Raw genomic sequence first — 26991 nt, forward strand, 5'->3', positions numbered from 1 at the left:
GGGAGGACACACCTGTGACTGCCAGGCCCTGGGCTGACATGTTTTAACTAAGTTGGTTCTCATAATGACCTGCTAGGTAGAGTTTATTTTCCCCATTTGACAGAGAGGGTAAGTGACTTCCCAAGGTTACACCGCCTGGGAAGGTGGAATTTAAATGCGTCTTTGACTCCACAGCCTGGATGCTTCTCTGCCCTCCTGCAGGAAGTCCTGGAGGGAAAGGGGTGCCCCAACCAGGAGAGCAGAGGAGGAACAAGACTCCCCATCAAGAGCTGGTGGCTGACAATCATCTCTACTTGGGCCTGGCCCCTGTCCACCCATTTTTAATTTTTTTTACATTTAAAAAATTGCGGTAAAATATATGTTCCATATACTTTACAATTTTACCCATTTTTAAGTGTACCATTCAATGGCATTGAGTACATTCACATTGTTGTGCAACCAGCACCACCATCCGCCTCTAGAACTTTTTCATTATCCCTGACTGAAAATCTGTACCCATTAGGCAATAATTTCCATTCCCTCCTCTCCCCAGCCTTGTCAACCACCATTCTACTTTCCGTCTCTATGAACCTGACTATACTAGGTACATTGTGTAAGTGGAATCATATAATAGATGTCCTTTTGTGTCTGGCTTATTTCATTTCGCATAACATTTTCAAGGTTGATTCATATTGTAGCATGTGTCAGAATTTCATTCCTTTTTTTTTGTTTGTTGCGGTACGCGGGCCTCTCGCTGTTGTGGCCTCTCCCGCTGCGGAGCACAGGCTCCGGACACGTAGGCCCAGCGGCCATGGCTCATGGGCCCAGCCGCTCCGCGGCATGTGGGATCTTCCTGGACCAGGGCACGAACCCGTGTCCCCTGCATCGGCAGGCGGACTCCCAACCACTGCGCCACCAGAGAAGCCCTTCATTCCTGAAATATATAGGTATGTATATGTAACATTTTGTTTATCCATTCATCTGTCAATGGATACTGGGTTGTTTCCAACTTTTGGCTATCGTGAATAATGCTGTTATGAACGTGGGTGTACAAATACCTGTTTGAGTCTCTGCTTTTAATTCTTTTGTGTATATACCCAGAAGTGGAATTGCTGGATCATGTGGTAATTCCATGTTTAATTTTTTGAGGAGCCACTATTCTCTTTTCCACAGTGGCTGTACTGTTTTACATTCTCACAGCAGTGCACAAGGGTTCCAATTTCTTCACATTTTTGCCAACGCTTGTTCCCATGCAATTTTGTTTTGAATACCCCATGGCACAGCTTGGCAGATTGAGATTGGGGTGGGAGGAAGGCTTAAGGAAAAAAAGAATTCCCAGAAATCTGAGTCTCAGTAAAGCGACAGATGGTTATAGGAAGGGGTCAGAGACTGTTATCCAGAAAGAAAGAGTTCTTTGGTTCTAGGTTTCCCAGCTGGATCCACAAGTCTGGCCAGAAGGTTGGGAGTTCCGGGGAAAGTGGTTGCCATCTGAACAGACCTGGGATTTACTCGAAGGACCAGCATGGGTTCGGATCAGAAACCAAGACAGTCCCTTTAGTTTAGGACGGATGGCGCCGGGTTGTCTGCCCAGGAGGCTACAGCTGCCCCCAGCTTTCAGCAGGCCGGCGGCTGTACTGGGTGGGGGGTGGTGTGTGTGTGTGTGTGTGTGTGTCTTTGTGTGTGTCTGTGTAGACGGGAGGACGTCCCCGCCTCTCAGCAAGGCCTGGGAGCCAGTAACTAAGATCCTGGATTTTCCTGGCGGATTAAACGTGGCATTCCCTCCTTCCCGCTTCCGTAACAGGCCTAAAAATAGTTCGTCCCAGAGGGGCTAGGGAGAGGCTCCGCCTCTCTTTGGGGTGGGGTGGGGCGGCTGTCACGGGAGCGGGAGGTATCAGAGACCCCGGGCCTCCAGCTGCTGGCGCCAGAGGTTCTCTGTGTCCCTGGTCCCGCAGGTTGGCAGCACTGGGTGGCCGGGACGCTCTGTCACGCGCCCTCGAGAGCCCGCGCTACTCGGGGCCGAGGAAGCAGCCCAGGCCGGCGCGGCGGCGAGGATTCCGGGAACGGGAACGGCCTCGGTCCGTGGCGGTGGAGCGAGTCGGGAGGCTGGGCCGGGGCGGAGGAGCGGAGCCGCCAACTCGCGACCTCTGCCCGCTCCCCAGGCTCCGGGGACCCCCAGGTGAGCCGCGCCGCGTGGGAGAGCTATGCCAGGAATGCAGCCCGGGAGGGCCGCGCCTGGGGAGCGTCGTGCAGTCCGAGTGACCGGAGGCCACGGGCCGCAGGGGGTTCAACAGCAGCGGCTCGGGCGCCCTGCGGGCTCCAGGCGGGGAGCTGCGCCTCGGGGACCCGCGGCCTCCCGCCTGGCCGGCTCCGGACCGAGGTACCCGGAGGGGAGCAAGAACGACTGAACCCGCCGGACTGGCCTTCATTGGGAGGATGGCCTCGGATTTTCAGTTTTTGAAAAAAGTAAAATGATTGGGGGCGGGGGTGGGGTTGCAGCTTTGCGTTCTGTAGGAACAGGGGCATCTTTTAGCAATGAAATGAGTTACTGATAGAAACAAACAGATTAGCATCTCTGGTTCCTCCGCCTTGCACTCCGAGGCTGGAGGGTAGCAGGAGGCAGCCACCATATTTTCCTTTTGAGGTGGCTGCAGATAAAAGGCCAGGGGAACTTGCTGGGTAGGGGACAAGGGTCCGGAAGGCGGGTCTGGGGGGCCTGGGCAGGGGTTACCCGGGCCTGTTCCTTAAGGCCCAGGGCCTGCCTGTCCCTACACGGTCTCTTGAAATGTGGTATCTAACAGGACTTTGAAGAAAAGCCTGATGAGTGTGAGGTGCTCCGACTGTGGCCTCCTACACTTCCGTCCACAGACGGGGTGGGTGGGTGGTGTCTCTCCTTTGTCACAGCCCCTCACACCTGCCCCTAGAGCTGAGGACTGGCCAGTGAGAACAGCCCCACCTAGAGGAGGCCGGTTCTCCAGTCCAGCAGCTGATGAGCGGTCTTCTGTCTGTCTCTGTCAGCACCAACGCTCTGGAGACCTCTCCCTCACGTGGGAATCTTTTTGGATACCATCCAACTTGATAAAATGGTCGCATGAAGTTACATGCTTCAGGTTGGGAACAGGAACCTGAACTCACTTGTGCAGCATACCCGGGTTCTGCCAGGGAGGTGGAATTTGGTCCAAAGGCTCGTTGCTCAGCTGACACTGACAGGAGGAGGGAAGGGGACAACTTGGTGGGCTGTTCTGAACCTCCTTGTGGGCCCCTTGCAGGGAGGGCCAGTCCTGGTCAACAGGGTTAACGCTTGCAGTGCCATCTGTCACTAGGCCTCCTACCTCTAGGGAGGATTTTGTGTGGTCTGATGTACCAGGCTCCGAAGCTGGAGAAACTACCAAGAAGCAATGACTTCTCCAAGGGAAAGAAAACACCAGTTTGTTCTAAACTGCTATTCTTTTAGGTGTGAAAACTAGTGTTGTGTTTTCACAATTTTGTACCTGGGAAGATAGGTCTTATCAGTATGTAGTCGTCTCTAAAATACTTTGAAGAGACGCCAGTCAAATCCCTACCTCCCATTTTTATTTTAAAGAAATCCTTTTGTGGCAAAAACTTAAAATGGGCTTTTGACCAAAGCAAGGACATCATCTCTTAAAAATATCTCCAAAGTTTCTAGGGAGGAAATGGGAGACCTGGTGTAAGGGAGAGCTGTGAGCCTGGTGGAGTGGATCTCTCTCTTGCTACTTTATGGGCAAGAAAGAGTGGAAAGGGGGACTCCTTTCTTTAGAAAACAGCAGAAACAGAGAACAAAGCAGAACAAGGTCTGTAATGGAAGTGCTTCAGGTGAGCTCCTGGGTCACTCTTGTCTCCACTGGGGTCTCTAGTGCTCCCTTGCCTACAGTGTGTGCACGGCCTGTTTGCAAACTGTGCGAGGGTTTCCTTGGCAGCCAGAACAATTAGCACTAATGACACGCCTGAGCTCCTGGGATGGCACCGCTGAAGTTAGCTGGGAGTCAGGGCAGGCTTGTAAATGATTGCCTGGCAGCGGCCTTGGAAGCTTGTCTCCTCCAAGTGCTCCTCGTGGCTTGGCAGCATTCTTGAGGAAGCAGAACAGACAGCAAGGTGGCAGCGGTGGTGGTGTAGTCTATCTGTTAATTTATGTTACAAAAAATCAGCCAGAATTTTGTTTAAAAAAATCAGCTCTTTGGTCATTTTTGTGGATGTTCTCTTTGACAGATTATAGGTGGGCAGGTTTCAGAAGAATTGTAAAGTTTCTAGGAGTTGTTTCACTGTGGAATGGCTGCCTTGTGAGGTAGTGAGCATCCCATCACTGGGAGTGTGCAAAGCTAGGTGGTAGACAGGCTTGCTTTTTTGGCTGTGGGATTGCCCCAGGTAGAAACTGTCTCTTCAATAATGAAGTGAGTTTGGAATGCTAGCGTAAATATTCTTTTGGGTCCCACTAATTCATGACAATGGTCTAGGATTGGGAAGTTCCTGGGACCCATCAAAACATCTAGAGATGGTTAATAGTTCTAGATTTCCTAATGACGGCGAGTCATTTTATTTATTTTTATTTATTTATTTTTTAACTGCACCATGCGGCTTGTGGGATCTTAGGTCCCCAATCAGGGATTGAACCCGCGCCCCCTGCAGTGGAAGCACAGAGTCTTAACCTGTCTTCCCTGGTCTGCCAGGGAAGTCCTACAGTGAGTCATTTTTGTCTTGTGTTTCTATTCCCAGATGTGGGAAAAGAAGCCTGCTGATAATTCAGTCTGCAGAAAGTACGGCGTGCCTGCCCTCTGGGATGTGTGGTTTCCAGGTAACCAGCAGCATTCTCATTTGGCTTTGTCTTATGCCCATCCCAACCAGGACCCAAGCTGTGGAGCTGAGTTGTATTTGGCTAAGTTCTGCCAGGATACAGGGAGACTTCAGGGTCTCCAGCACAGACCCTGTTGTGATTTGCTGTAAACTCTTTCAGTCCTTGCAGTTGGGTCAAGAAATCTCAGGTATTGTAATTTACAAAATGGGAAGGGATTTATGTGTTATCATCACCATCATTGGGAGGTAGTTTGGCATAATTCAGAAGTTTTGGAGTCAGAACTTGATTTGGATCTTGGCTTCCTTACTTAGTAACTGAAGGACTTGGGACAGGTCCCTTAGCTTCTCTGAGCCTCAGTTTCTACATCTATCAGATGAGGCAAATCATAGCTACATACAAGGTTGTATGATGGCTAGAAATAGAAATATTAAAGGCTGGCACAGTGCCTGGTGCACGGATACTTAATAAATGATAGCTGCTATCATCCTTATCATCTTCAAATTCCCACAGTTCAGGGTATATGCCCAGCAGTAGGATTGCTGGGTCATATGGTAGTTCTATTTTTAGTTTTTTAAGGAACCTCATACTGTTCTCCATAGTGACTGTATCAATTTACATTGCCACGAACAGTGCAAGAGGGTTCCAAAAGGGAACCCTCCACACCCTTTCTAGCATTTATTGTTTGTAGATTTTTTGATGATGGCCATTCTGACCGGTGTGAGGTGATACCTCATTGTAGTTTTGATTTGCATTTCTCTAATGAATAGTGATGTTGAGCATCTTTTCATGTGCCTCTTGGCTGTCTGTCTGTCTTCTTTGGTGAAATGTCTATTTGGGTCTTCCACCTATTTTTTAATTGGGTTGTTTGTTTTTTTGATATTGAGCTCCATGAGCTGTTTGTATATTTTGGAGATTAATCCTTTGTCCATTGCTTCATTTGCAAATATTTTTTACTATTCTGAGGGTTGTCTTTTCATCTTGTTTATGGTTTCCTTTGCTGTTTTAAGTTTTAAGTCTAATTAGGTCCCATTATTTTCATTACTCGAGGAGATGGGTCAAAAAAGACCTTACTGTGGTTTTTGTCAGAGAGTGTATCCCATTGTTCATTGCAGCACTATTTACAATAGCCAGGACATAGAAACAACCTAAATGTCCAATGATAGATGAATGGATAAAGAAGATGTGGTACATATGTATGATTACAATGGAATATTACTCAGCCATAAAAAGGAAAGAAACTGGGTCATTTGTAGAGATGTGGATGGACCTAGAGTCTGTCATACAGAGTGAAGTGAGCCAGAAAGAGAAAAACAAATAACATATATTAGTGCATATATATGGAATCTAGAAAGATGGTACAGATGAACCTATTTGTAGGGCAGGAATAGAGATGTAGACGTAGAGAATGGACACGTGGACACGGGGTGGGGAAAGGGGAGGGTGGGATGAATTGGGAGATTAAGTTTGACATAAATGCACTACCATGTGTAAAATAGATAGCTAGTGGGAACCTGCTGTATAGCACAGGGAACTCAACTCGGTGCTCTGTGGTGACCTAGATGGGTGGGAGGGAGGTCCAAGAGGGAGGGGATATATATATATATATATATATATATACATATAGCTGATTCACTTCATTGTACAGCAGAAACGATCACAACATTGTAAAGCAATTTTACTCCAATTAAAAAAAAATTCCCACAGTTCTGCTCACCATTTGATGTCAGAACCCTAGGACTTCTGAGAATTGGACTCTTGCGGTTCTAGTGACAAAAATGGGTGATACTTTTGGGATTTAGTAAAAACTCAGGAGCTCAGATCCCTGATTCAGAATTCTGTATAACTGGGAGTGGGGCTGCCACCTTGGGTATTTACAGACTGTGCTCAGAGTGTAAACATGAGGGTTTATGGGCTGCTCAGGAAGCCAGCTAGGACACTGCTGCCACCTCTTGACAGTCAGTGTGGGACACTCACTGATGAGCCTGCGCTCACCCACGAGGGCTCCTGCCCTCTAAGCTTTCATTAGCGGCCTGGAGGATTAGGCTATGGACACAGATGGTCAACAAACCAAGCATTTTACTAAGTCTAAATGGTTTCTCTCCAAGGAGTACAACTTAAGTGCCCCTAAGTCCATTCTTACTCTTTATCCTAATTCTTGTTGGTCCATAGCCTCTGTTCCCCAAGACCCCGAGAATATAGAATCTTGAAGCAGATATTCTAAGATTTTGACAGTTCCATTCAGGTCAATAGCAATCTGGGCTGTGGGTAATATGCTAAGGGCTGGAATCCAACAGATGTAAATAAGCCATGGTCTCAGCCCCTGTGGAGCTCACAGCTGGGGATGTGGTGGGACAGGGGTGGGGGCAGAAAGAAGACAGAAATGTCCTGTATGGTCCCTCCTTGGGGCTCCCTGTCCTAGCTCCTTCTCTGGCACTTAATACTCTGGGAGGTAATTCGATGTATTTTTCTGACTTTCTGGAGAGCAAAATCTGGAGCCAGACCCCAACACTTAACCAGTCGTGTGATTGTGGGAAAGTCATTTGCCTTCTTTGTTCACCTTGAAGTTTCTTCATCTGTCCACTGGGTTGTTGTGGGAATCAAATGGGATAATTCATGCAAAGTCTTATAACTGTGTGTGAAGCACACAGTTCCAGATGTGTTCACTATTTTTATTAACAATGGCAAGGGGGACGTCCCTGGTGGTGCAGTGCATAAACATCTGCCTGCCAATGCAGAGGACACGGGTTCGAGCCCTGGTCCGGGAAGATCCCACATGCCGCAGAGCAACTAAGCCCGTGCGCCACAACTACTGAGCCTGCACTCTAGAGCCCGTAAGCCCCAACTACTGAGCCCGTGAGCCACAACTAATGAAACCCACGCACCTAGAGCCTGTGCTCCGCAACAAGAGAAGCCACCGCAATGAGAAGCCCGCACACCGCAACGAAGAGCAGCCCCCACTCGCTGCAACTAGAGAAAGCCTGCACGCAGCAACGAAGACCCAACGCAGCCAAAAACAAACAAACAAACAAACAAACAAACCAAAACAATGGCAGGGACTGTTGCCTGGGTCACCATCCGTCTCAAGGGCCAGTCACGGTGCCTGGCACTTAGTAGGGGCTCAGGAACCATTTGTGGGTGGGATGGGTGAATGAATGTTGCACAACCACCCAGCACAGACCAGAGTGTGGTGAGGGTGACCAAAGGAGAGTCCGCTCTGTGCTCTGGGAGCCCAGGGGAGAGGCCAGGGATTCTGCCTGTGGGCCTGGGAGGTATTTATGGTGGCATTCATGTCTGAGCAAGGCCTTGAGCATGAGCTCACCTGCCGGAGAAGCAGAAGGAAGGGGCGGAGGGCCGTCTGTCCCGAGAGGCAGCATGTGCACTCAGAGCGCACCTCTGTAACCAGGCTGCGTGGGTTGGCTCCTGCTTCCTGGGCCTGGAGCCAGCTTCTTCACTTCCTTGTGGCTTAGATAATAATACTACCTCCTTGCAGGGTTGTTGTGAGGATTACATGAGTTATTCTTTATAAGGCATTTGAAAACAGTGCCTATGAATAAATAGCCCATAGATATGAAAGTATGGACAGCAAGTAAATGGTAGCTGGGAGATGCAGCTAGAAAGGTAGTTTGGAAACAGGTCATAGAGGTCTTTGATTATCTTATTTTTTATTGAATTATATTTGACTTACAATATTATATTAGTTTCAGGTATATAACATAGTGATTCAATATTTTTATACATTACAGAATGATCACCACAATAAGTCTAGTTACCATCTGTCACCATACAAAGTTATTACAATATTATTGACTATATTCCTTATGCTGTACATGACATCCCAGTGATTTATTTGATAACTAAAAGTTTGTACCTCTTAATCTCCCTCACCCATTGCACCCATCTCTCTGCCCCCTCCCCTTTGCTACTCACCAGTTTGTTCTCTGTATCTATGAGTCTGTTTCTGTTTTGTTATGTTCGTTCATTTGTTTTGTCTCTTGGATTCCACATGTAAGTGAAATCATACAGTATTTGTCTTTTTCTGATTTATTTCACCTAGCATAATACCCTCCATGTCCATCGATGTTGTCGCAAATGGCAAGATTTCATGCTTTTTTTATGGCTGAGTAATTATCTATCTATTTCTCTATATCTTCTTTATCCATTCATCTGTTGATGGACACTTAGGTTGCTTCCATATGTTGGCTGTTGTAAGTAATGCTGCAACAAACATGGGGCTGAATTTATGTTTTTGAATTAGTGCTTTTGTTTTCTTCAGAAGAATACCCAGAAGTGGAATTTCTGGATTGTATGGTAGTTCTATGTTTCATTTGTTGAGGACCCTCCATACTGTTTCGGGTCCTCAAAGTGCAGCAACAATCGATGAGAGGGGGGTAGGGAATGGAAAGCACCAAGGTATGGGATCAGAAGGGCACAAACAACTAGTGGTTGCAAGGCAAATTTAATAGGAAAGCATAGCCATATGTATACCCCTAAAGCAGGGACTCTGCATAGTCATTGTAGAGCAGGGACTTTGCGTAGTCATTGTAAAGCAGGGACTTTGCTAGTCATTGTAAAGCAGGGACTTTGCATAGTCATTGTAAAGCAGGGACTTTGCACAGACATTGTAAAGCAGGGACTTTGCATAGACATTTTTCTATAGAACTGGGCTTCCCTCTCGGCTAGTCGCCACCATACCTGCATCAGTGGGTTTATTGCTTGTTCCACAAAGGCACCAACTTCCCCTCCAGGGTTGCTTTTCCTAGCTTTAGGGAACAACCAGGGACTCCCAGTAACTGAACAGGTCTCTGGAGCGATCTGGCCAAAGGCCATCTCCTCTTTTACGTTCATACCATAAAGTCCAGGATGCACACCAAGGAGAGTACAATCGGGCCCTGAGGCTTATGTGGGTCTTAATGACGCCTTCCTCAGAGGGCAATGCTCGCCACACTGTTTTCCACAGAGCTGTGCTAATTTACAATCCCACCAACAGTGCATGAGGGCTCACTTTTCTCCACATCCTCCAACACTTGTTATTTCTTGTCTTTCTGATAATAGCCATTCTGACAGGTGTGAGGTGATGTCTCCCTGTGGTTTTGATGTGCATTTCCCTGATGATGAGTGATGTTGAGCATCTTTTCATGTTGGGCCACTCCCTTCTGGCCTGCAACGTCCTGCTGAAAAGTCAGGTCATAGTTTTAGGGGAGTTCCCTGTACACAACTAGTTGCTTTCCTCTTGCTGCATTTAAGATTCTCTCATTATCTTGAATTTTTGCCATTTTTAATTATAATGTGTCTTGGTATGGAACTCTTTGGGTTCATCTTGTTTGGGACTCTCTGTGCTTCCTGGACCTGGATGTCTGTCTTCTTTTCCAGGTTAGGGAAATTTTCAGCTATTATTTCTCCAGTTAAGTTCTCTTCCCCTTTGTCTCTCTTCTCCTTCTGGGACTCCTATATTGTGAATGTTATTACGCTTGATCTTGTCCAAGAGGTCTCTTAAATGGTCCTCATTTTTTAAAATTATTTTTTAGTTTTCACCTTGGGTGATTTCCACTACTCTGTCTTCCAGTTCATTGATCCATTCCTCTGTATCATCTAATCTACTGTTGATTCCCTTCTAGTGTGTTTTTATTTCAGTTATTGTATTCTTCAGCTCTGTTTGGTTCTTCTTTATATTTTCTAACTCTTTGTTAGACTTCTTACTGTGTCCATCCATTCTTCTTCTGAGGCTGTGGAGCATCTTTATGATCATGACCTTGAACTCTTTATTGGGTAGATTGCTTATCTCCACTCATTTCTTTTGGAGTTTTGTCTTGTTCTTTCATTTGAAACATATTTCTCTGTCTCCTCATTTTGTCTAATTCTCTGTGTTTATTTCTATGTATTAGGTAGGTCAGTTTTGTTTCTAGATCTTAGAGAAGTGGCCTTATGTAGGAAACGTCCTATGCAGTCTAGTACCACACTCCCCTCTGGTCCCCAGAGCTATATGCTCCATGGGGCTGAGTGGGCCCTTCTGTGTGGCTGGGCTGGCTGCTGTGAGTGTGCTGGTAGGCGTGGCTGGCCCTGCCTCATGTGGTGGCTGCCAGCCCCCTGGTGATGGGGGTTGAGTCCTGGGGCAGCTGGCTGTGGGGGCCAGAGGGGCCCAGGGCTGGTGTCAGCTGTCCCGTATGCAAGCCTTGCTGGCCTTCAAAGTCAGGTGTTCTGGGAACTCATCTTCACAGTGCAGGACCTCTGGGCTGGGGAGCCCTGAGGTGGGGCTCAGACCCCTCCCTCCTTGGGGAGAACCTCTGCCCTTGTAATTATCCTCTTGTTTGTGGGTCGCTCACTGAGGGGTGTGAGTCTTGACTAATTTGCTTCGCCACTCCCTTTACCCATCTTGTGGTTCCTTCCTTATATCTTTAGTTGGGAAAAATCTTTTTTGCTAGTCTCCAGGTCACTCTTATAGATAGCCAGTCTGTAAATAGTTGTAGTTTTAGTGTGTCTGTGGGAGGAGGTGAGCTAGGGTCTTCCTACTTCACCATGTTGGCCATACTTGCTTGAATATCTCCTTAGTGAGTTTGGAATTAGCCCACGAGGAACACAGAACATCACTTCCCATATGGCTGAAGCTCAGTGGTGGCTGCCCCTTGTAAACAGGGCACGCACTTCCCATTTTGCCACCGTCCTTAATGCTCGCTATCCCAACACTCCCTACTACAAAGGTTCTGAAGCAGTTAGCCTGGAGATCTGCATTTCTAACGAGTGTCCAGTTGATGCTCATGCTGCTGGTGAGTGACTACACTTTGAGAACCACTACCCACATGTATCTCGGACACTAAGATAGGGAATCAGTTGCCACTTACCATCAAGCTTGTATTTGGTTTCTCTTACACCTGGCATGTTTCCTACATTTAATAGTACCTTCCTGGTCCTGGTGGAATTTAGATTTGCAATTTCTGGTATAATCAGTATTGGAAGGCTAAGTCTAAAGGTCCCAAGAGACAGGCCTGTGAGAAGGAGATTTGGGAGTGGCTGAGGCTCAGCCTATAGCAGGCCTATGGTAGCTGAAGCTATGGTTACGTGTGAGCTCATCCCCAGGGAAGTGTGCGGGGAGAGAGGGGTGAGGGCTGAACAGCAGACTGTCCCAGGGGCACTGGCACACCCTGCCTTAAAGGAAGGGGCGCAAGGATAGTAGGCTCTTCCTTGTTCAAGGAAGAGGCTGGAAGGGGCATTCGAAGAGGTGGGAGGAGAGCTGAGAGAGTGGCTGGTGGAACATTCTTGGCCTTATTATGAGAGAGGGGACTGTGGGCAAACATCTGAGGCCAAAGCTTAAATATTAAATAGTTAAACAGCGAGTTCTCAGGTGAGCTCCTGGTCTGTGGGAGGACAGGAAGCAGGTGTCCTGTTACCGTGGCCCACAGCACACCTGGTAACATGCTGTTGCTCCAAAGCACAGCTTGTTGTGGCAATTGTCTCTGAGGCTCTGGTGACACAGTTAGAGCTTGCAGCTGGGCATGGTGAGTGTCATGTCACCTGCCTCCTTTTTAAAAAATAATGTGACATATTAAGAGGAATGTGCTGGTCTTCTCCTCCGGGCCGTGATGGGGCTGCTCGTGGCTGGATGGTTTTGTTTCTGGAGTCTGTGCTGGGGAGGAGTATCTGAGAAAGGGAAACATTGGAGCTGAAACGGAAAAGGTGGGTCCGTGGCATCCTGTGGCAGCTTCAAGACCAGGCTAAGGTGTTTGCACTTGGTACCGGGGCAGCAAGGAGCTATGCTAAGCTGCCGAGGAGGGGGCTGGGGGGCAGGTGTGTGATTAATGCATCTCGGTGACCCCAGTGCCTGGCACCGGGCCTGGCCAAGCTAGGCATGTTCTAAAGGAGCGGAGGAGGGGGTGAGTGAATGAAAGAATGAGTTCGATGGGTAAGGTTTGATGATCTGATCCAAGCAAAGGTTTAGGACAAATAACCTCAAGGATCGATGTTGGATGGTTCAAAGTCCACAAGATTTGGAACCAGATGCACCTCCAGCTGTACTTCGACTCTGGCCTCTCCCTACCTGGGGAAGACACTTAACCTTTCCAGACATCCGTTTCCTTGTTTGTAAAGTGAGGATAGTTCCACCTGTTGGTAGGTTTACATTTAGAGTGTGTGTCTGGCTTGGAGGCTGGCACTCCCTGCACTGCGGCCGGTTTTCTTACTGAGCGCCCTCCCTTGCCTCTCCTCCAGTCCCCAGAGCACCCCAGGGCAGGTGGGGGCAGGCTTGTCACCTCCCACTGCCTCCTTTCCCAGATGAAGACAGGCTCAGGGCGCTCAGGGGCCTTTCCTGGAGGCTTTCCCCTCTTTGCAAACCGAGCCTGACTGTTTCTTCAAGGCCTTTCAGCTTCCTGAGGTCAATGACCTTTTTCTTCTCTGACTTTCTACCGTACTTGAAAGTGTAAATCACATGATCTAGAAAGAACTTGATTGAATAGGGTCACATGTATTTCCTGTTCAGTCAGATTCTAAGTTCTTTAAGGGCAGACATTGTATATTTTTCTTTAAGAAATTATAAAAGTAATAGATGATGATGCAAAGAACTGAATAGTATAGAGAGATGGTGAGTGGAAAATAAAAGTCCTCTAACCTCCGTTCCTACTTCCCAGATATAACCATTGCTAACAGCTTTTCTATTTTTCTAGAAATAGTCTATGCTTATTAAAAAATATAGATAATGAACCATATTTAGGAATAATAAATCAGTATACTTATGATTATATATGAATAACAAATATGAATCATTCATATATGTGTATGTATTATATATATATCATTATCATCATTGGTCTATGTAAGACCTGTCTGTCTATCTATCTTTCCATCTCCTACGCATGCACCATCTGTCTATTTTATTTATTTATTTTATTCATTTATTTATCTCCATTTCACATTCCCATTTCCCTCCTGCCTCATACGCAATATTCTTTTTTTTTTTTTCTTTTAATTTTATTTATTTATTTATTTATGGCTGTGTTGGGTCTTCGTTTCTGTGCGAGGGCTTTCTGTAGTTGTGGCAAGCGGGGGCCGCTCTTCATTGCGGTGCGCGGGCCTCTCACTATCGTGGCCTCTCTTGTTGCGGAGCACAGACTCCAGACGTGCAGGTTCAGTAATTGTGGCTGACGGGCCCAGTTGCTCTGCGGCATGTGGGATCTTCCCAGACCAGGGCTCGAACCCGTGTCCCCTGCATTGGCAGGTGGATTCTCAACCACTGTGCCACCAGGGAAGCCCTAGGTAACATTCTGATGTGAGATATATATATTTATGCATATGTGTATATATAATACATATACACATACATATGTGAGATATACATATCTCCTTTATTTTTGCTAATTATTATTAAATGTCATATTAATATATTTTAAAACAGAAATTGATATATATGTATATATATAGTCATTATTCCATATCAATCAGTACATAAAAAACTGCCTTATTCTTATCAATAGCTGCATAGTATTTCATCGTATAGAGATACCATTCATGTCCCCACTGTACTTTGTACTTTGCTTTCTTGTAATTTTCTTGTAATTTGCTATTACAGATAATACTACAATGACAATTTTTGCACAAGCACCTTTGCACGCTTGTATGAGTTTATCTGTAGAACAGATTGTAATTCTTAGTACTGGAATGATCATTTTAAATTCCGGTTGCTATTGTCAAGTTACTCCCCAAAGAGAGCAATTTCTTTGTCTAACAAGAGAGTGGTGAGTAGAATCTGAGTCATTTAACAACAAACTGGAGCTGTTTTCTAAACCATGAGGTTTGAAACAGACCATTGTGGACCGAGCACAATCTCTGTGCAGACACAGCTGCTCTCTTGAGCGCCACCCCATGGCAGGGGCGGACATCATTTCGCTCACATCTCACTAGACAGAACAGTCATACTGATCACACTTTACAGCTGGGGAAACTGGGAACTGTAGAGCACTCCTCCATTAAATGTTGCAATTACAGAAGGAGAGCCACTTAATGTCCACCATTAAGTGACTCTGCCTCCCGTGGCAAGTTATTAGACTTCATCCTGAGGTCAATGTAGGGTTGCAGAAAGACCTGCTTATACATTGGACAGCTCCCTCCTGACCAAGCCCTCTGGCAGGCACTCTTAACAGTGGACTTGGGCATGGCGGGAGGTTCATTGAGGACCTGCTATGTGCCAGGCACTGGCTGGGTGTTTCACCTGCCTCATTCCTAACCGCAAGCCTGAAGAGGAGGCCCCGTGATCCCCAATACACACGGAGGCTTACAGATATAAAGGATCTTGTTGAAGGCCGAGGATCTGAATCCACATTTGTGTGTTATAAAGCCCACACCCTTGCTCTGGTCGTGTCAGTGCACACACCATGCACACTACAGGCTCCTGCTGGCCAGCGCAGCACATGGAGCCACACGCACCAGGCCTAACTTCAACCCTCTTCTTATTTTCCAGGCCCTCTCTCAGCTCCTGTGCCTCCTGCCGTGGTCTTGGTGGCACCCTTCCCCAGCGATCAGCCCAGGGCTCCCCCTGTCCATGCAGTCCCACGCTACCACCGCCCAGGGCCTCAGCGACCCCCTCTTTGCGGCCTACACTCTCCCCACCTTCAAGTTCCAACCTCGCCGTGAGAGGATGGACTGGAGGCGCATTAGCGCCCTGGACGTGGAACGTGTGGCACGGGAGCTGGACGTGGCCACCCTGCAGGAGAACATCGTCAGCGTTACCTTCAGCAACCTGGACCGGGAGGTGTGCGGCCGCTGCGGGCAGCCCGTGGACCCGGCGCTGCTCAAGGTGCTGCGGCTGGCGCAGCTCAGCATCGAGTACCTGCTGCACTGCCAGGACTGCCTGAGTGCCAGCGTGGCCCAGCTGGAGGCACGGCTGCAGGCTAGCCTGGGCCAGCAGGAGCGCGGCCAGCAAGAGTTGGGCCGCCAGGCCGACGAGCTCAGGGGCGTGCGGGAGGAGAGCCGCCGGCGGCGCAAGATGATCAGCGCCCTGCAGCAGCTGCTCCTGCAGACGAGCGCCCACAGCTACCATGCGGTGAGCATCTCTGTGGGCGGGGCCGCCGGGAGGGCTGTGGGCGGGGCCGCCAGCCACCTCGGCGGCACCACTGCCTGGCCCCTGAGGCTGCTGTGGCTATTCTCACTGGGGCTGGGAGCAGATTTCAGAGATGCCGCTGGTGGCCAGAGAGCCCCAGGGTGTCTCATCGAGTCTATGGCGTGTGTGTGTGTGTGTGTGTGTGTGTGTGTGTGTGTGTGTATGGAGATTGTACATGTGTGGCAGGTTTATGTATGAGTTCATGTCTCATGTGTGCATGTGTGAATGTATTCAGGGTGTGTGTGTGTGTTTATGGATGGTGTCTAAGGTGTGTTTGTGATTGTTTGGAGGGTACATCTGTGAGTGGTATGTGTAGGTATGTATGTAGAGTGTGTGGTGTGTAACGTGCTTGCATGTGAAGTGTGCATGTAAAGATATATTTATGGTGTGTGTGTGTGAATGAATGAAGGGTTGTATGTGTGTAAGGGTGTGTGTATTCATGAAGGACGTGAATGTGTATATACGAAGGCTGTGTGTGTGTGTAGAGTGTGATGTGTAAAGGTGTGTGTAAGAGGTGTGTGACAGGGGTCTGGTAGAGCCAGGCCCGTTCTGGAAAAGTGACTCTATTAGTCAGCCAAGTGACAGTTCATTCCCCAGAGTGGCATTTGAGCCTTTGCATTCCTTTCTATGGAAAGAGTGGATCGGGGACAGTTTCCCTTTAGTAGCTTGTCAGGTGGCCCCGCCCTCTGCCAGGCTCTGAGGATGAAGACACAAATCATGCTGGTTCAGGTTTAACAGAAATTCATAGTTTGGGGGTGGGTGGATAGAAGGAATCATTAGGACATGATGTTAGTGGATTGAATGGTAATTGACATAATTAATATAATGTTAATTATGATAAAAGGGTCAGAACCTTTCCAGTAGTAAATGACAAACCTGGCTTAGGCCAAGAAGGAATTTATTGGTTAATTTAACTGAAAAATCCAGGGTTATGGTGGGACTTAGGTGATGGCACCAGAATCTAGTTTCTCTCTCTGGAGCTCTTGGCAATTCTTTGTCAGTGTGGATTCCATTCTCAGAAACACTGTGTCCGTGTGGCAGCAAGTTGGGCCACTGAATGCCAGCATCTCACTTTCCCAGGTTCAAAGCTGGCATGGTAGAGGGACTAGTCTGGTGCCTGGTTTGTGAGTGTGCTGCTTGGGGTGGAAAAGGGGAAGCAGAGAAGGGTGGGATGAGGGGATGGGCTCATAATTTGGAATAAGATGCCTTGTAACGTATTCCCTGCCCCCCAGCTGATATTCCTTCAAACAACTAGAAATTCATGTGTCACTTTAGAACTCAGGAGTGGGCAAAGTCCGTCAACCCAGACTGTATCCATCTGGATTAGGTTTGGCTGTGGGTGACAGGAAACCTCAAATTATAATTGTTTAAACCAGATAGAAGTTTATTTCTCTCTCTCATGAACAAAGTTTAGAGGTAAACAATCCAGGAGTGGCACGTAATCGTGGACTCAGTTCTGGATGTGTTTCTCTCCAGCCTCATTGTGTGACTTCTGTCTCCTGGTCCAAGATGGCTGCCTGAGTTCCACCTCTCAGGTGCACATTCCATTCAGCAGGAGGAGGGAGGGTGAGGAATATCATGGCTCTTTCTTTAATGACACCTCCCCAAAGTGGTTGCATATACCACCTCTGTTTACATGCCATTGGCCAGAATTTAGTCACATGGCCACACCTGGTTGTAAGGGAGGAGGTGACATATATTCTCATTAGCCTCATGGTCAGCTAAAAATCAAGGTTTCTATCGCTAAGGTAAAAGGGAAAACTGGTACTGGGGGACGATTGGCAATTTCTGTCACATTTGCCTTTGTGTGAAGACAGCAAATAATCTGCCCTCTTACTCTGATTGACTAGCAATGGCAGCCTGCAAAGCCGTGTTGGAAGAACTTTGAAGTTTTACAGTGAAAAAATGATATGCTAGATTGACATTGTCTGAAATGCTTGAGGAGAGTGAAGTGGAATTTCAGATGCTATATTTACTACCCTTTGCTCCAGTGGTTCTCAACTCTGGGTGAGACTTGGACATTGGTGTTTTTTGAAAAAAAAAAAAAAAACCTTTTTATTGCGGAAAATTTCAAACATATACAAAAGTAGAGAGAATAATATAATGAATCTTCATCTGCACACTCTCCAGCCCAATAGCTATCAACTCATGGCCAATGTTGTCGCATCTGTTCCTCTACCCAATTTCCTCCACCCCCGTATTATTTTGAAGTGTATCAGTCATATGAGTTTATCTGTAAATATTTCACTATGTAGCTCTAAAAGGCAAGGACTCCCATCCCACTTTTAAACATAAACATAATACCATCATCATGCCCTGAAAAACCAACAAAAATTCCTTAGTATCATCTAAGGATGATACTAATCATTGTTCCTAGCTCCCCATGGCCCTGGTAGTGTTTTAAAATTCAGAAAAAGAAAAAAAATATATATATATTGGGGGGGATAAAATATATAGTATATATATTTTGGGTTCAGTCACTGCCTTACTCCGTAAATCAAACTCTTCATTTGTGAAGCAGCCCAGGGGGCCCAAGGAATGAGAGTTTTGATAGAGGGAGAATCCCTGGCTGACTCAGGCGAGCTAATCCTGCACTTCCCACTACTTCCCTCTGTGTAGTGCCACCTGTGTGACAAGACCTTCATGAATGCCACCTTTCTCTGGGGCCACATCCAGCGCAGACATACGGACGTGGTGGAAGGTGGTGAGTCCAGGTGGCCCTCCTGGGACTGTGCAAGGGCCTGGGCTTGTGTTCAGTGGGTGAGGGGCGTGTGCACCACCAAAGCTGCCCTCAGAGCCTCATTGTCCAGTTGAGGATGGGGGGAATCCCACATGGGGCGGGGAGGGTTTCTGACCACGTGTTTAGAGAAAAAGGGCTGGGAGTCAGACAGGTAGGTTCTAGTCTTAGCTTTGTCCCCTTCTGTTACGTGACCGTGGTCAGTGTTTCCTCCTCTGTGTCCTTCACTGTGAATGGGGCAGTCAGACAGAGTGACTTTGGAGGGCCTTTACCTCCCAGCCTTCTGGAATTTGCTGTTCTCTGGTGCTGACTATGAATAAGCTTAACTGGGCTTAATGAGCAGTCAGACCAATTCTTTGACTTTTTTAATGTCATGAGCTTATTATGACTGAATCACTGTAATTTTATGGTTTCAAATTCTAAAACGAGTAGCAAGGCTGTATGTTTTTCCCATTAAGAGGTTTGCATACTTTATAACTGTTTTTTGAGGTTCGATAAGAAATAGCTGTTAAAAAGTAAAATAAATATAGGTATGAAAATACAATGTGATAAAATGTAATATAAATTAAATATAAAAATCCCATTGAATAAAATATTTTTCCCTTTATTTTAATTTCTTTTTCAAAGAACAGAGTTTTAAAACAGCACAATTCACGTAGTTACTATGCATTTATTATATATCTAATTCTTCTTGGTTCTGCATTGGAGGCTGCTAAAGAAAAACAGATTTTCCACTTATTAAATATTTTTTTCTGATAAAGGTATATATCTTTGAAGAGATATTTGTACACATATTCATAGCAGCATTATTCATAGGAGCTAAGATGTAGAGGAACCCAAATGTCTACTGACAGATGAATGGATAAGCAAAGTGTGGTATATAGATACAAAGAAATACTATTCAGCCTTAAAAAGAAAGGTAATTCTGCAATATGCTACAACAGGGTATTATACTAAGTGAACTAAGCCAGTCACAGAAGGACAAATACTATAGGATTTTACTTAAATGAGGTACCTAGAATAGTCAAATTCATAGAAACAGAAAGTAGAATGGTGGTGGCCAGGGGCTAGAGGAAGGGGGAATGGGGAGTTAGTGTTTAGTGAGTATAGAGTTTCTGTTTTACAAGATGAAAAGCATTCTGAAGATGGATGGTGGTGATGGTTGCACAACATTATGAATGTGTATGTAATGCCACCAAACTATACATTTAAGAATGGCTAAGGCGGTAAATTTTGTGTTATGTATATTTCATCACAATAAAGAAATTGGAAAAAATATGCCTTTGATCTAGAAAATTTAAATACAGAAAGGTAGAAAAGAGAAAATAAAAACTGTGGACAATATCACCTGCAGTTAATATGTTGGTATGTACGCAGTCATTATTTTTCTTTATACAAATTTAGTCATATAGGATGCAGTTTTGACACTGCTTATTTTCAATTAAGAATATATCACATTTTCCAAAGTCAGTAAATCATCTTTGAAAACATGATTTTTAATGGCTGAATAGTATTTCATCATGTGGCGATCATAATATGTTTCACAATTGAATTATTTCTCAATTTATATGGGCTACTAAAAATTTTCCTATTATAAATCACATGATGATAACATTCTTGTACATAAATCGTTGTGCATATTCCTTGTTATTTCCTTAATGTAAAGTGCTGTAAGGAGAGGAAAAATATGTTCTTAAGGCAACTTTTGCTACATTAATGTTCATTAATTTATTGTCAGGCAGCTGGCTTCTCAGATAACCCAGGGCTCCCATTCCAGACTCACCTCAGATCACTTAATTAACCCAAATTAATTTACACTGCATCTAAAAGTTGCTTGTTTCTAAAAAGTCCCATCTGAGAAAAGCCATATATTTCTTTTCAAAGAAAAGCTTAAAGTTGCAGTAACAGTACCATCTAATAGTCTCTAAATGTACTTTAAAAAGTAACAAATTTTGGGCTTCCCTGGTGGCGCAGTGGTTGAGAATCTGCTAATGCAGGGGACACAGGTTCGAGCCCTGGTCTGGGAAGATCCCCCATGCCGTGGAGCAACTCGGCCCGTGAGCCACAACTACTGAGCCTGCGCATCTGGAGCCTGTGCTCCGCAACAAGAGAGACCACGATAGTGAGAGGCCCACGCACCGCTATGAAGGGTAGCTCCCGCTTGCCACAACTACAGAAAGCTCTCGCACAGAAACGAAGACCCAACACAGCCAAAAATAAATAAATAAATTAATTTTAAAAAAGCAGCAAATGTTCAAGTACAATTGGTGTCTTTTTCATTAACCCTTAACTCTTAGTTTATCATTATGTGATTTAGTCAGAATATTCTTCTGTAATTCAAGGTTTCTTTGTAATGCATGCTGCCCTTTTTTCATTGGAAATTTAAAACCACACATTTAAACTACACTATATTCCTGAAAAGAGTGAACTTCAAACTACAATTATTATCACTATTTTAAATTTCCCTCTGATTGCTGTCAGGATACATAGATATGTTCTTTGTATTAATAATCAGTGTGTACACACTATTTGGTATTCTGCTTCTGTTACTCTGCTGATTTTGCACTCACATTGCCATGTGTTAGTACTGTCAAAATAGTTATTTTATTTTATTTATTATTTTTTTTGTGTGTGGTACACGGGCCTCTCACTGTTGTGGCCCCTCCCGTTGCGGAGCACAGGCTCCAGACGCACAGGCTCAGTGGCTATGGCTCACGGGCCCAGCCGCTCCGTGGCACATGGGATCTTCCCGGACCAGGGCACAAACCCGTGTCCCCTGCATCCACAGGCGGATTCTCAACCACTGCGCCACCAGGGGAGCCCTGAAATAGTTATTTTAAATGACAACAGTAGTTCACATGGATTGAGCAGTCCTGCCAGGCACTATGCTAAGCCCTTTGCATTATCACATTTCATCCTCACAATAACTCTCTGGGTTAGGTGCTATTCCTATGTCCATTTTCCAGTTTGGAGAAACAGAGGGTCAGGGAGGTTCTGTCATTTGCCCAAAGTCAGTGTACAATGTAAGTGGCAAAGCTGAACTCAGACTGAGGTGTGACGGTATACATCCCACTGACTTTGACTTACGCCGTTACCCTCTCTTCGAGTGGACCCCACAGGAAAGCAGAAGAAGCAGGAGCAGCCAGTGGAGGAGGTGTTGGAAGAGCTCTGGACCAAGCTGAAGTGGACCCGAGGGGAGCTGGAAGCGCAGAGGGCAGCGGAGAGGCAGCGGCAGCTTCAGGTGGGCGTGGAGAGGAAACGGCAGGGGGCTTGGTCACGGACTAGCTGACAGACCCATGATGCACTCGCACCCCACAGGGCCAAAATTCTGGCTGTTTCATAGAGCGGGAGGCAGAGCCAGGATGGCATCTTCCTGGATGTGCTAAATGATTTTAGGTAGTTTGGCAAGGAAAATTCAGTTGCTTGGTCAGACCTGTAGGGCCAAAAGAGAGCTGCAGCTTCTTGCACTAGCACCCTGTGACAGCATTTGAGCCTGAATTTTAACTTCTTACAATATACTGTTAGCTTTTTGAGGACAAAGACTGGATAAGCTCCCAAAGGCAGCCCAGAGGAGGTACTCAGTAAATATTTGTAGAACGAAAATGCATAAACTTGCCTCACTCCTTCCGGCGCTTATTCATTCATCACTCCTTCCCTCAGCATGCATTTACTGAGTACCAACTATGCCAGGCATTGTGAGGAATATAAAGAGAGAAAAGAAATGATCCCCATCCTCAAGGGCCTTTACGGTTCAGATAAGACTAAACCCACCCCCAGTCCCAACAGTGGGGACTGGGGGATGAACGTTCTTTGGGTCTCCATAGGGGCTTGCACGGACAAGGAGCCCTAGCAGTTTCTCAGTAAATATTTGTCTTAATGTGGAGTTAATGATTCTCCTGTTCTTGCTTTTCTTTGTAGGAAGCAGAGATCACTCGCCAGAGGGAAGCAGAAGCTAAGAAAGAATTTGATGAGTGGAAAGAAAAAGAGCGGGCCCAGCTATACGGGGAAATAGACAAGCTCAAAAAATTATTTTGGGATGAATTTAAAAGTATTGCCAACCAGAACTCAACGCTAGAAGAGGTACCCAACCTAAAAGGCTTCTCATTTCTTTGTTTGTACTAGTTCTCTGTCCTCTGCCATTGGGGGTGGGTAACACACTGTGAGGCCAGATACTAGAGGCCAGCGCCCAGGATTGAATCCCTGCTCCATCACATACAGGCTGTGTGATCTTAGGCGAGTTACCTAACCTTCCTGTGCCTCAGTTTCTTTTCTGTAGGATAGGTTTCTGAAAGGGTTAAATTAACACATAGACAGCATTTAACATTTTCTGGCATATAGGAAGAGCTCCTGAGATATTATCCTTATTTTCTCCAAGGGCTTTCGTCACTGGACAAGAAATGAGGCAAAATGTAAATGAATGCATTTTTCTTCTAACAAGTACTTGCTGAGCCCTGGCTACAGGCCAGGGTCTCTGTTGGGGTCTGTGGAGGTCACACATAACAGCTAACATTTGCTGAAACTTTTCTAGCCCCTGTGCAGAGTACTTTATATACACTAACTTTTAATCCTCATAACAACCAAGCAACTATAACATTCTAAAGGTAGGTGTGTCATTAGTTTATTAATTTCTTTTTGAAAGTTCTTTTTTTAGGGAATTCCCTGGCAGTCCAGTGGTTAGGGCTCCGTGCTTTCACTGCAGGGATCCCTGGTCAGGGAACGAAGATCCCACATGCTGCACAGTGTGGCCAAAAAGTAAAAAAAAAAAAAAAAAAAAAAAACATGTTTTTTTTAAAAGCTATTATCATTCCTCCTTTATAGGCAAAGACACTGAGGTCACATAACTTGCCTAAGGCCACACAGCTGTTAAGAGGTAGAGCTGGGATTTGAACCCAGCTCCTTAAACTTCAAAGCCCCTGCTCTTCTACTGGATATATTATTGTTTATTAAGAAAACTTATTAAAGTTATCTGTGGACTGTATCTTCCCATATAAACCTGTATAACTAAAACTGTATCAGGGACAATGTTTGAGGAGAAGTATTTTCAGGATGTATTTAGCTCTTATTGGTCTTCTGAACATCAAGGAGAATCTTTTCTTGATTTGAAAATGAATTGTGTAATAGTGTTTCTCATGATCATTGCATGTTTTGCCTAAAGAAACACCTAGACAACTTTTCTAGAAGGGGATTGTCGTAGAATATGCGTGGAGCCTTGGTGGTCTCAACCTGAGACGGAAAGCTAAGGATGGAAGGCGGTGGGAGTGCAATGAGAGCTCTGCGTGTGTTCGTGCGTGTGTGTGCGTGCGTGCATGTGTGCGAGTGTGTGTGTGTGTGTGTGTGTGTGTGTGTGCGCGTGTATCGATAGTGACCCAAGTCCTCCCATTCCTAAATGTTCCCCCCTGGGTGGACAGGGATGATCTGTGGAGGACAAGATGCTGCTCCACCATGTGGACATCATACTCCTAACCCCCAGCTCCACACCCATCATCTCTGAGCTCATCTGAACCTCCCCGACTCCCATGCTTCCCCTGACATGGTACTCGCTGACTAGACACATTAGATACCTAGGTATTGATTTGTATTTGGAGTTGTTGTTCATAAACCGTGTCCTCAAAAATCAAAAGGTTACTTTTGGTTAGGAAATTCTGGGTTGTGGTAAATGAGGACATAATTCTTACTACCATCCATAGTTTCCTTTTAACTTGGATCACACTGTCCTAAACTGGAACATCCATTTTTTTTTTTTTTTTGCCTTTCCCCTATAGGATGGCTTCTGTTGTATTTTTGTGTCTCCCCCCTATCTCCTCTCACCTGACGTTTTATGATTTCACTTTTATTAAAGTATAGGAACCAAACTGGATACAAAATTCTCAGTGTAGTTGGATAGTTATCTTGTTGATTTATTTTTGAAAAAATTCTGGGGGATGGGGAAACAGATAAGATTCCATTTAGAGTGATTGTGGAAAACACTAAGTCCACTTTGCCCCAGTTGAAAGGAAAACACCATGAAGGCTGTGAGCTGGCCGAGAAAGCCAGCTCTCTGGTGCGTCATAAGCAGCAGTGTGAAGACAGAAGTGACACATCAGGGGCCGAAAGTTGTGCATACATCTGATAAAGCATTTGACTCTACAAAAATACTCAAGGGGTTTAGGAATAGTTAGCACTTGGACCCAGTATTGCTTTAGCAGGAATTGAGATGAGTTAAAGATTAGCAAGAGTGAGAAGTTAAACTCAGGGACTTAACTGTTCTCTAAAGCTTTAATAGGGCTTATGAGTTTTATATAGTAATAGAGATGGAGATAATTGCTTTTGTCACTGCAGTAGTGATATATATATATATATATATATATATATATATATATATATTTTTTTTTTTTGTGGTACGCGGGCCTCTCACTGTTGTGGCCTCTCCCGTTGCGGAGCACAGGCTCCAGACACACAGGCTCAGCGGCCATGGCTCACGGGCCCAGCCGCTCCGCGGCATGTGGGATCCTCCCGGACCAGGGCACGAACCCGTGTCCCCTGCATTGGCAGGCGGATTCTCAACCACTGCACCACCAGGGAAGGCCCCAGTAGTGATATATTTAAAAATATAACCATAAGGGGGTGGAAAGGCACCTTGTCTTTGATCCACTTTTCCATGCCTTTTCCTTCACACCATACACTATTAGCTTGGGAAGCACTGGGCATTGGTGACATGACTCCAAGTTGTAAAAAGCCAGGCCTTCTTGGTGACAGCCAGGAGTTTTCTTTGTGGGAAGAGGGGCAGGAGTCCTCAGGGAGTGGCCTGCAGTGCCTGAGACCCTCCTCAAGGCTCAGATAGTCTGATTCTCTTCAGCCTGTTCGAGACTGAGGAAGAAATGGGAAAGCTGTCAGGCAAGTTCCGGATTTGAAGTAGAGCAGAATTTCAGCATAATGGAAACGACACTCTTGAATTCTGTTCTTCCTTGGGAATTTGCTTCTCCTGTGCAAGGGCTGAGCTCTCAGGAGAACACTGGTGAAAGGGAGTGTGAACGTGTGTGAATGTCTGCAGGCATGCCTAGTGAGTTCAGGTTGGGGCTTTGTGGTTGGGGTTAGGTGTGCCCTTCTGACGCTGTTCCGGGTATAAAAGACAACATCACGATTAGATCTTCATCTGAATGATACTGTACCCTGGTCTTTTCAGAAACTGCAGGCACTGCAGTCCCACAAGGTGATGAAGTCCAACCTCGGGTCCCTGCAGGATGAGGAGCCCGAGGAACGACTCAGGCAGACTCAGGAGCTCCAGGGCCTGAAGGAGAAGATGGAGCTTCAGGTGAGCCGACGCCCCATGCCTTTCTTCCCAGAGCCAGGCAAGAACCATGCTGTCTTCCAACAGAGTTTGTCGGTTTTGCTCTATGCTTTAAGGGAAGTTGAAAGACATCAAAGTTCTATATTTTCGGACCTTCTGCCAATTCATGAGAGCATAGAGTAGGGTTCTTAGGGTTCTCAGGTGAGGCTGGTGACATACATGTGTGCAATGTCAGATTTGCCTGGGAGTTTTTTCAAAATACATTCAGCAGTGTATCTTACTGGACACCCTTGCCCTCATTTTGATTCCAACCCAGTTGAAAACAATTCTTAGGAAGTGTGACAGTCTTCTGGCTTTGAAGATATTTGGCATGGGTCTAATGGTGTGATGTTAAATACTTAACAACCGGTTGTCTGGAACTAAAAAAGCTTTGCTTTGTAGCATTTGCCATTTTCTGTGGTGTAAATATTCGCATCATGGCTGATTTCATGCTGCTAATGTGAGGTCACTGGATATGGAGCGAAGACTTACGCACAATCTGCTGTCATTGGCTGGGAGGGGGTGGCCTGGCCTCCACTGGATGAACCTTACATCAGTCCAGTTACATATGGTCTGTATCACTGAGAGTTCCATGGCAAGGAAGGGCAGTTGGCACAGTCGTTCAATCATGTCCTGCTTCTGCTCTCCAAGACTGTTAAGTAAGAGCTTAACATTTAACTAGCAGAGGTAAAGCGTCTCCACTGCTTGATGTTTCAAGTTTCACATTTTGAAAAGCCGTTCTTTTTCTATGAACTCTTTCACATCCTTTGCCTATTTTTTCTGTTGATTTCCTTACCAATTTGTGAGTTGGTATAACGTATGGAAATTAACCAACCCTTTGTTGCTCTTGTTGTGGCTGTTTCCCCCTGTTTCCTAGTCATCCTTAAACTTTGTTTATCATGGTCTTGACCATACAAAATTAATAACGTTTATGTGGTCAAAATGATCAGAATATCAGTCTTTTGTTTATGGCCACTCTGAGATTTAAAAAGAAAATAATCATGGGAATTCCCTGGCTGTACAGTGATTTGGACTCCATTCTTCCACTGGCAGGGTCCCGGGTTCGATCCCTAGTCGGGCAA

General features: G+C 45.8%; 1 protein-coding gene across 5 annotated transcripts in view; it reads left to right on the forward strand.

Moving 5' to 3' along the window:
* The first annotated feature begins 1337 nt into the window (after positions 1-1337).
* Positions 1338-26991, forward strand: part of DZIP1L (DAZ interacting zinc finger protein 1 like) — a 48754-nt gene continuing 23100 nt past the window's right edge. Inside the window, exons 1-8 of one of the 5 annotated variants that reach the window (XM_067033721.1) lie at positions 1338-1437; positions 1932-2155; positions 4708-4786; positions 15228-15809; positions 18486-18570; positions 21723-21844; positions 22522-22683; positions 25766-25894. In XM_067033721.1, coding sequence (XP_066889822.1) covers positions 1345-1437; positions 1932-2155; positions 4708-4786; positions 15228-15809; positions 18486-18570; positions 21723-21844; positions 22522-22683; positions 25766-25894 — 1476 coding nt within the window. In that variant the 5' untranslated portion in view covers positions 1338-1344. Of the gene's footprint in view, positions 1438-1849; positions 2156-4707; positions 4787-15227; positions 15810-18485; positions 18571-21710; positions 21845-22521; positions 22684-25765; positions 25895-26991 lie in introns of those variants that run through there. The other 4 variants (XM_067033722.1, XM_059065170.2, XM_059065172.2 and 1 more) reach the window with 4 other exon arrangements.

This window comes from Kogia breviceps, chromosome 5 (assembly GCF_026419965.1).
Source record: "Kogia breviceps isolate mKogBre1 chromosome 5, mKogBre1 haplotype 1, whole genome shotgun sequence".
NCBI lineage: Eukaryota > Metazoa > Chordata > Mammalia > Artiodactyla > Physeteridae > Kogia > Kogia breviceps.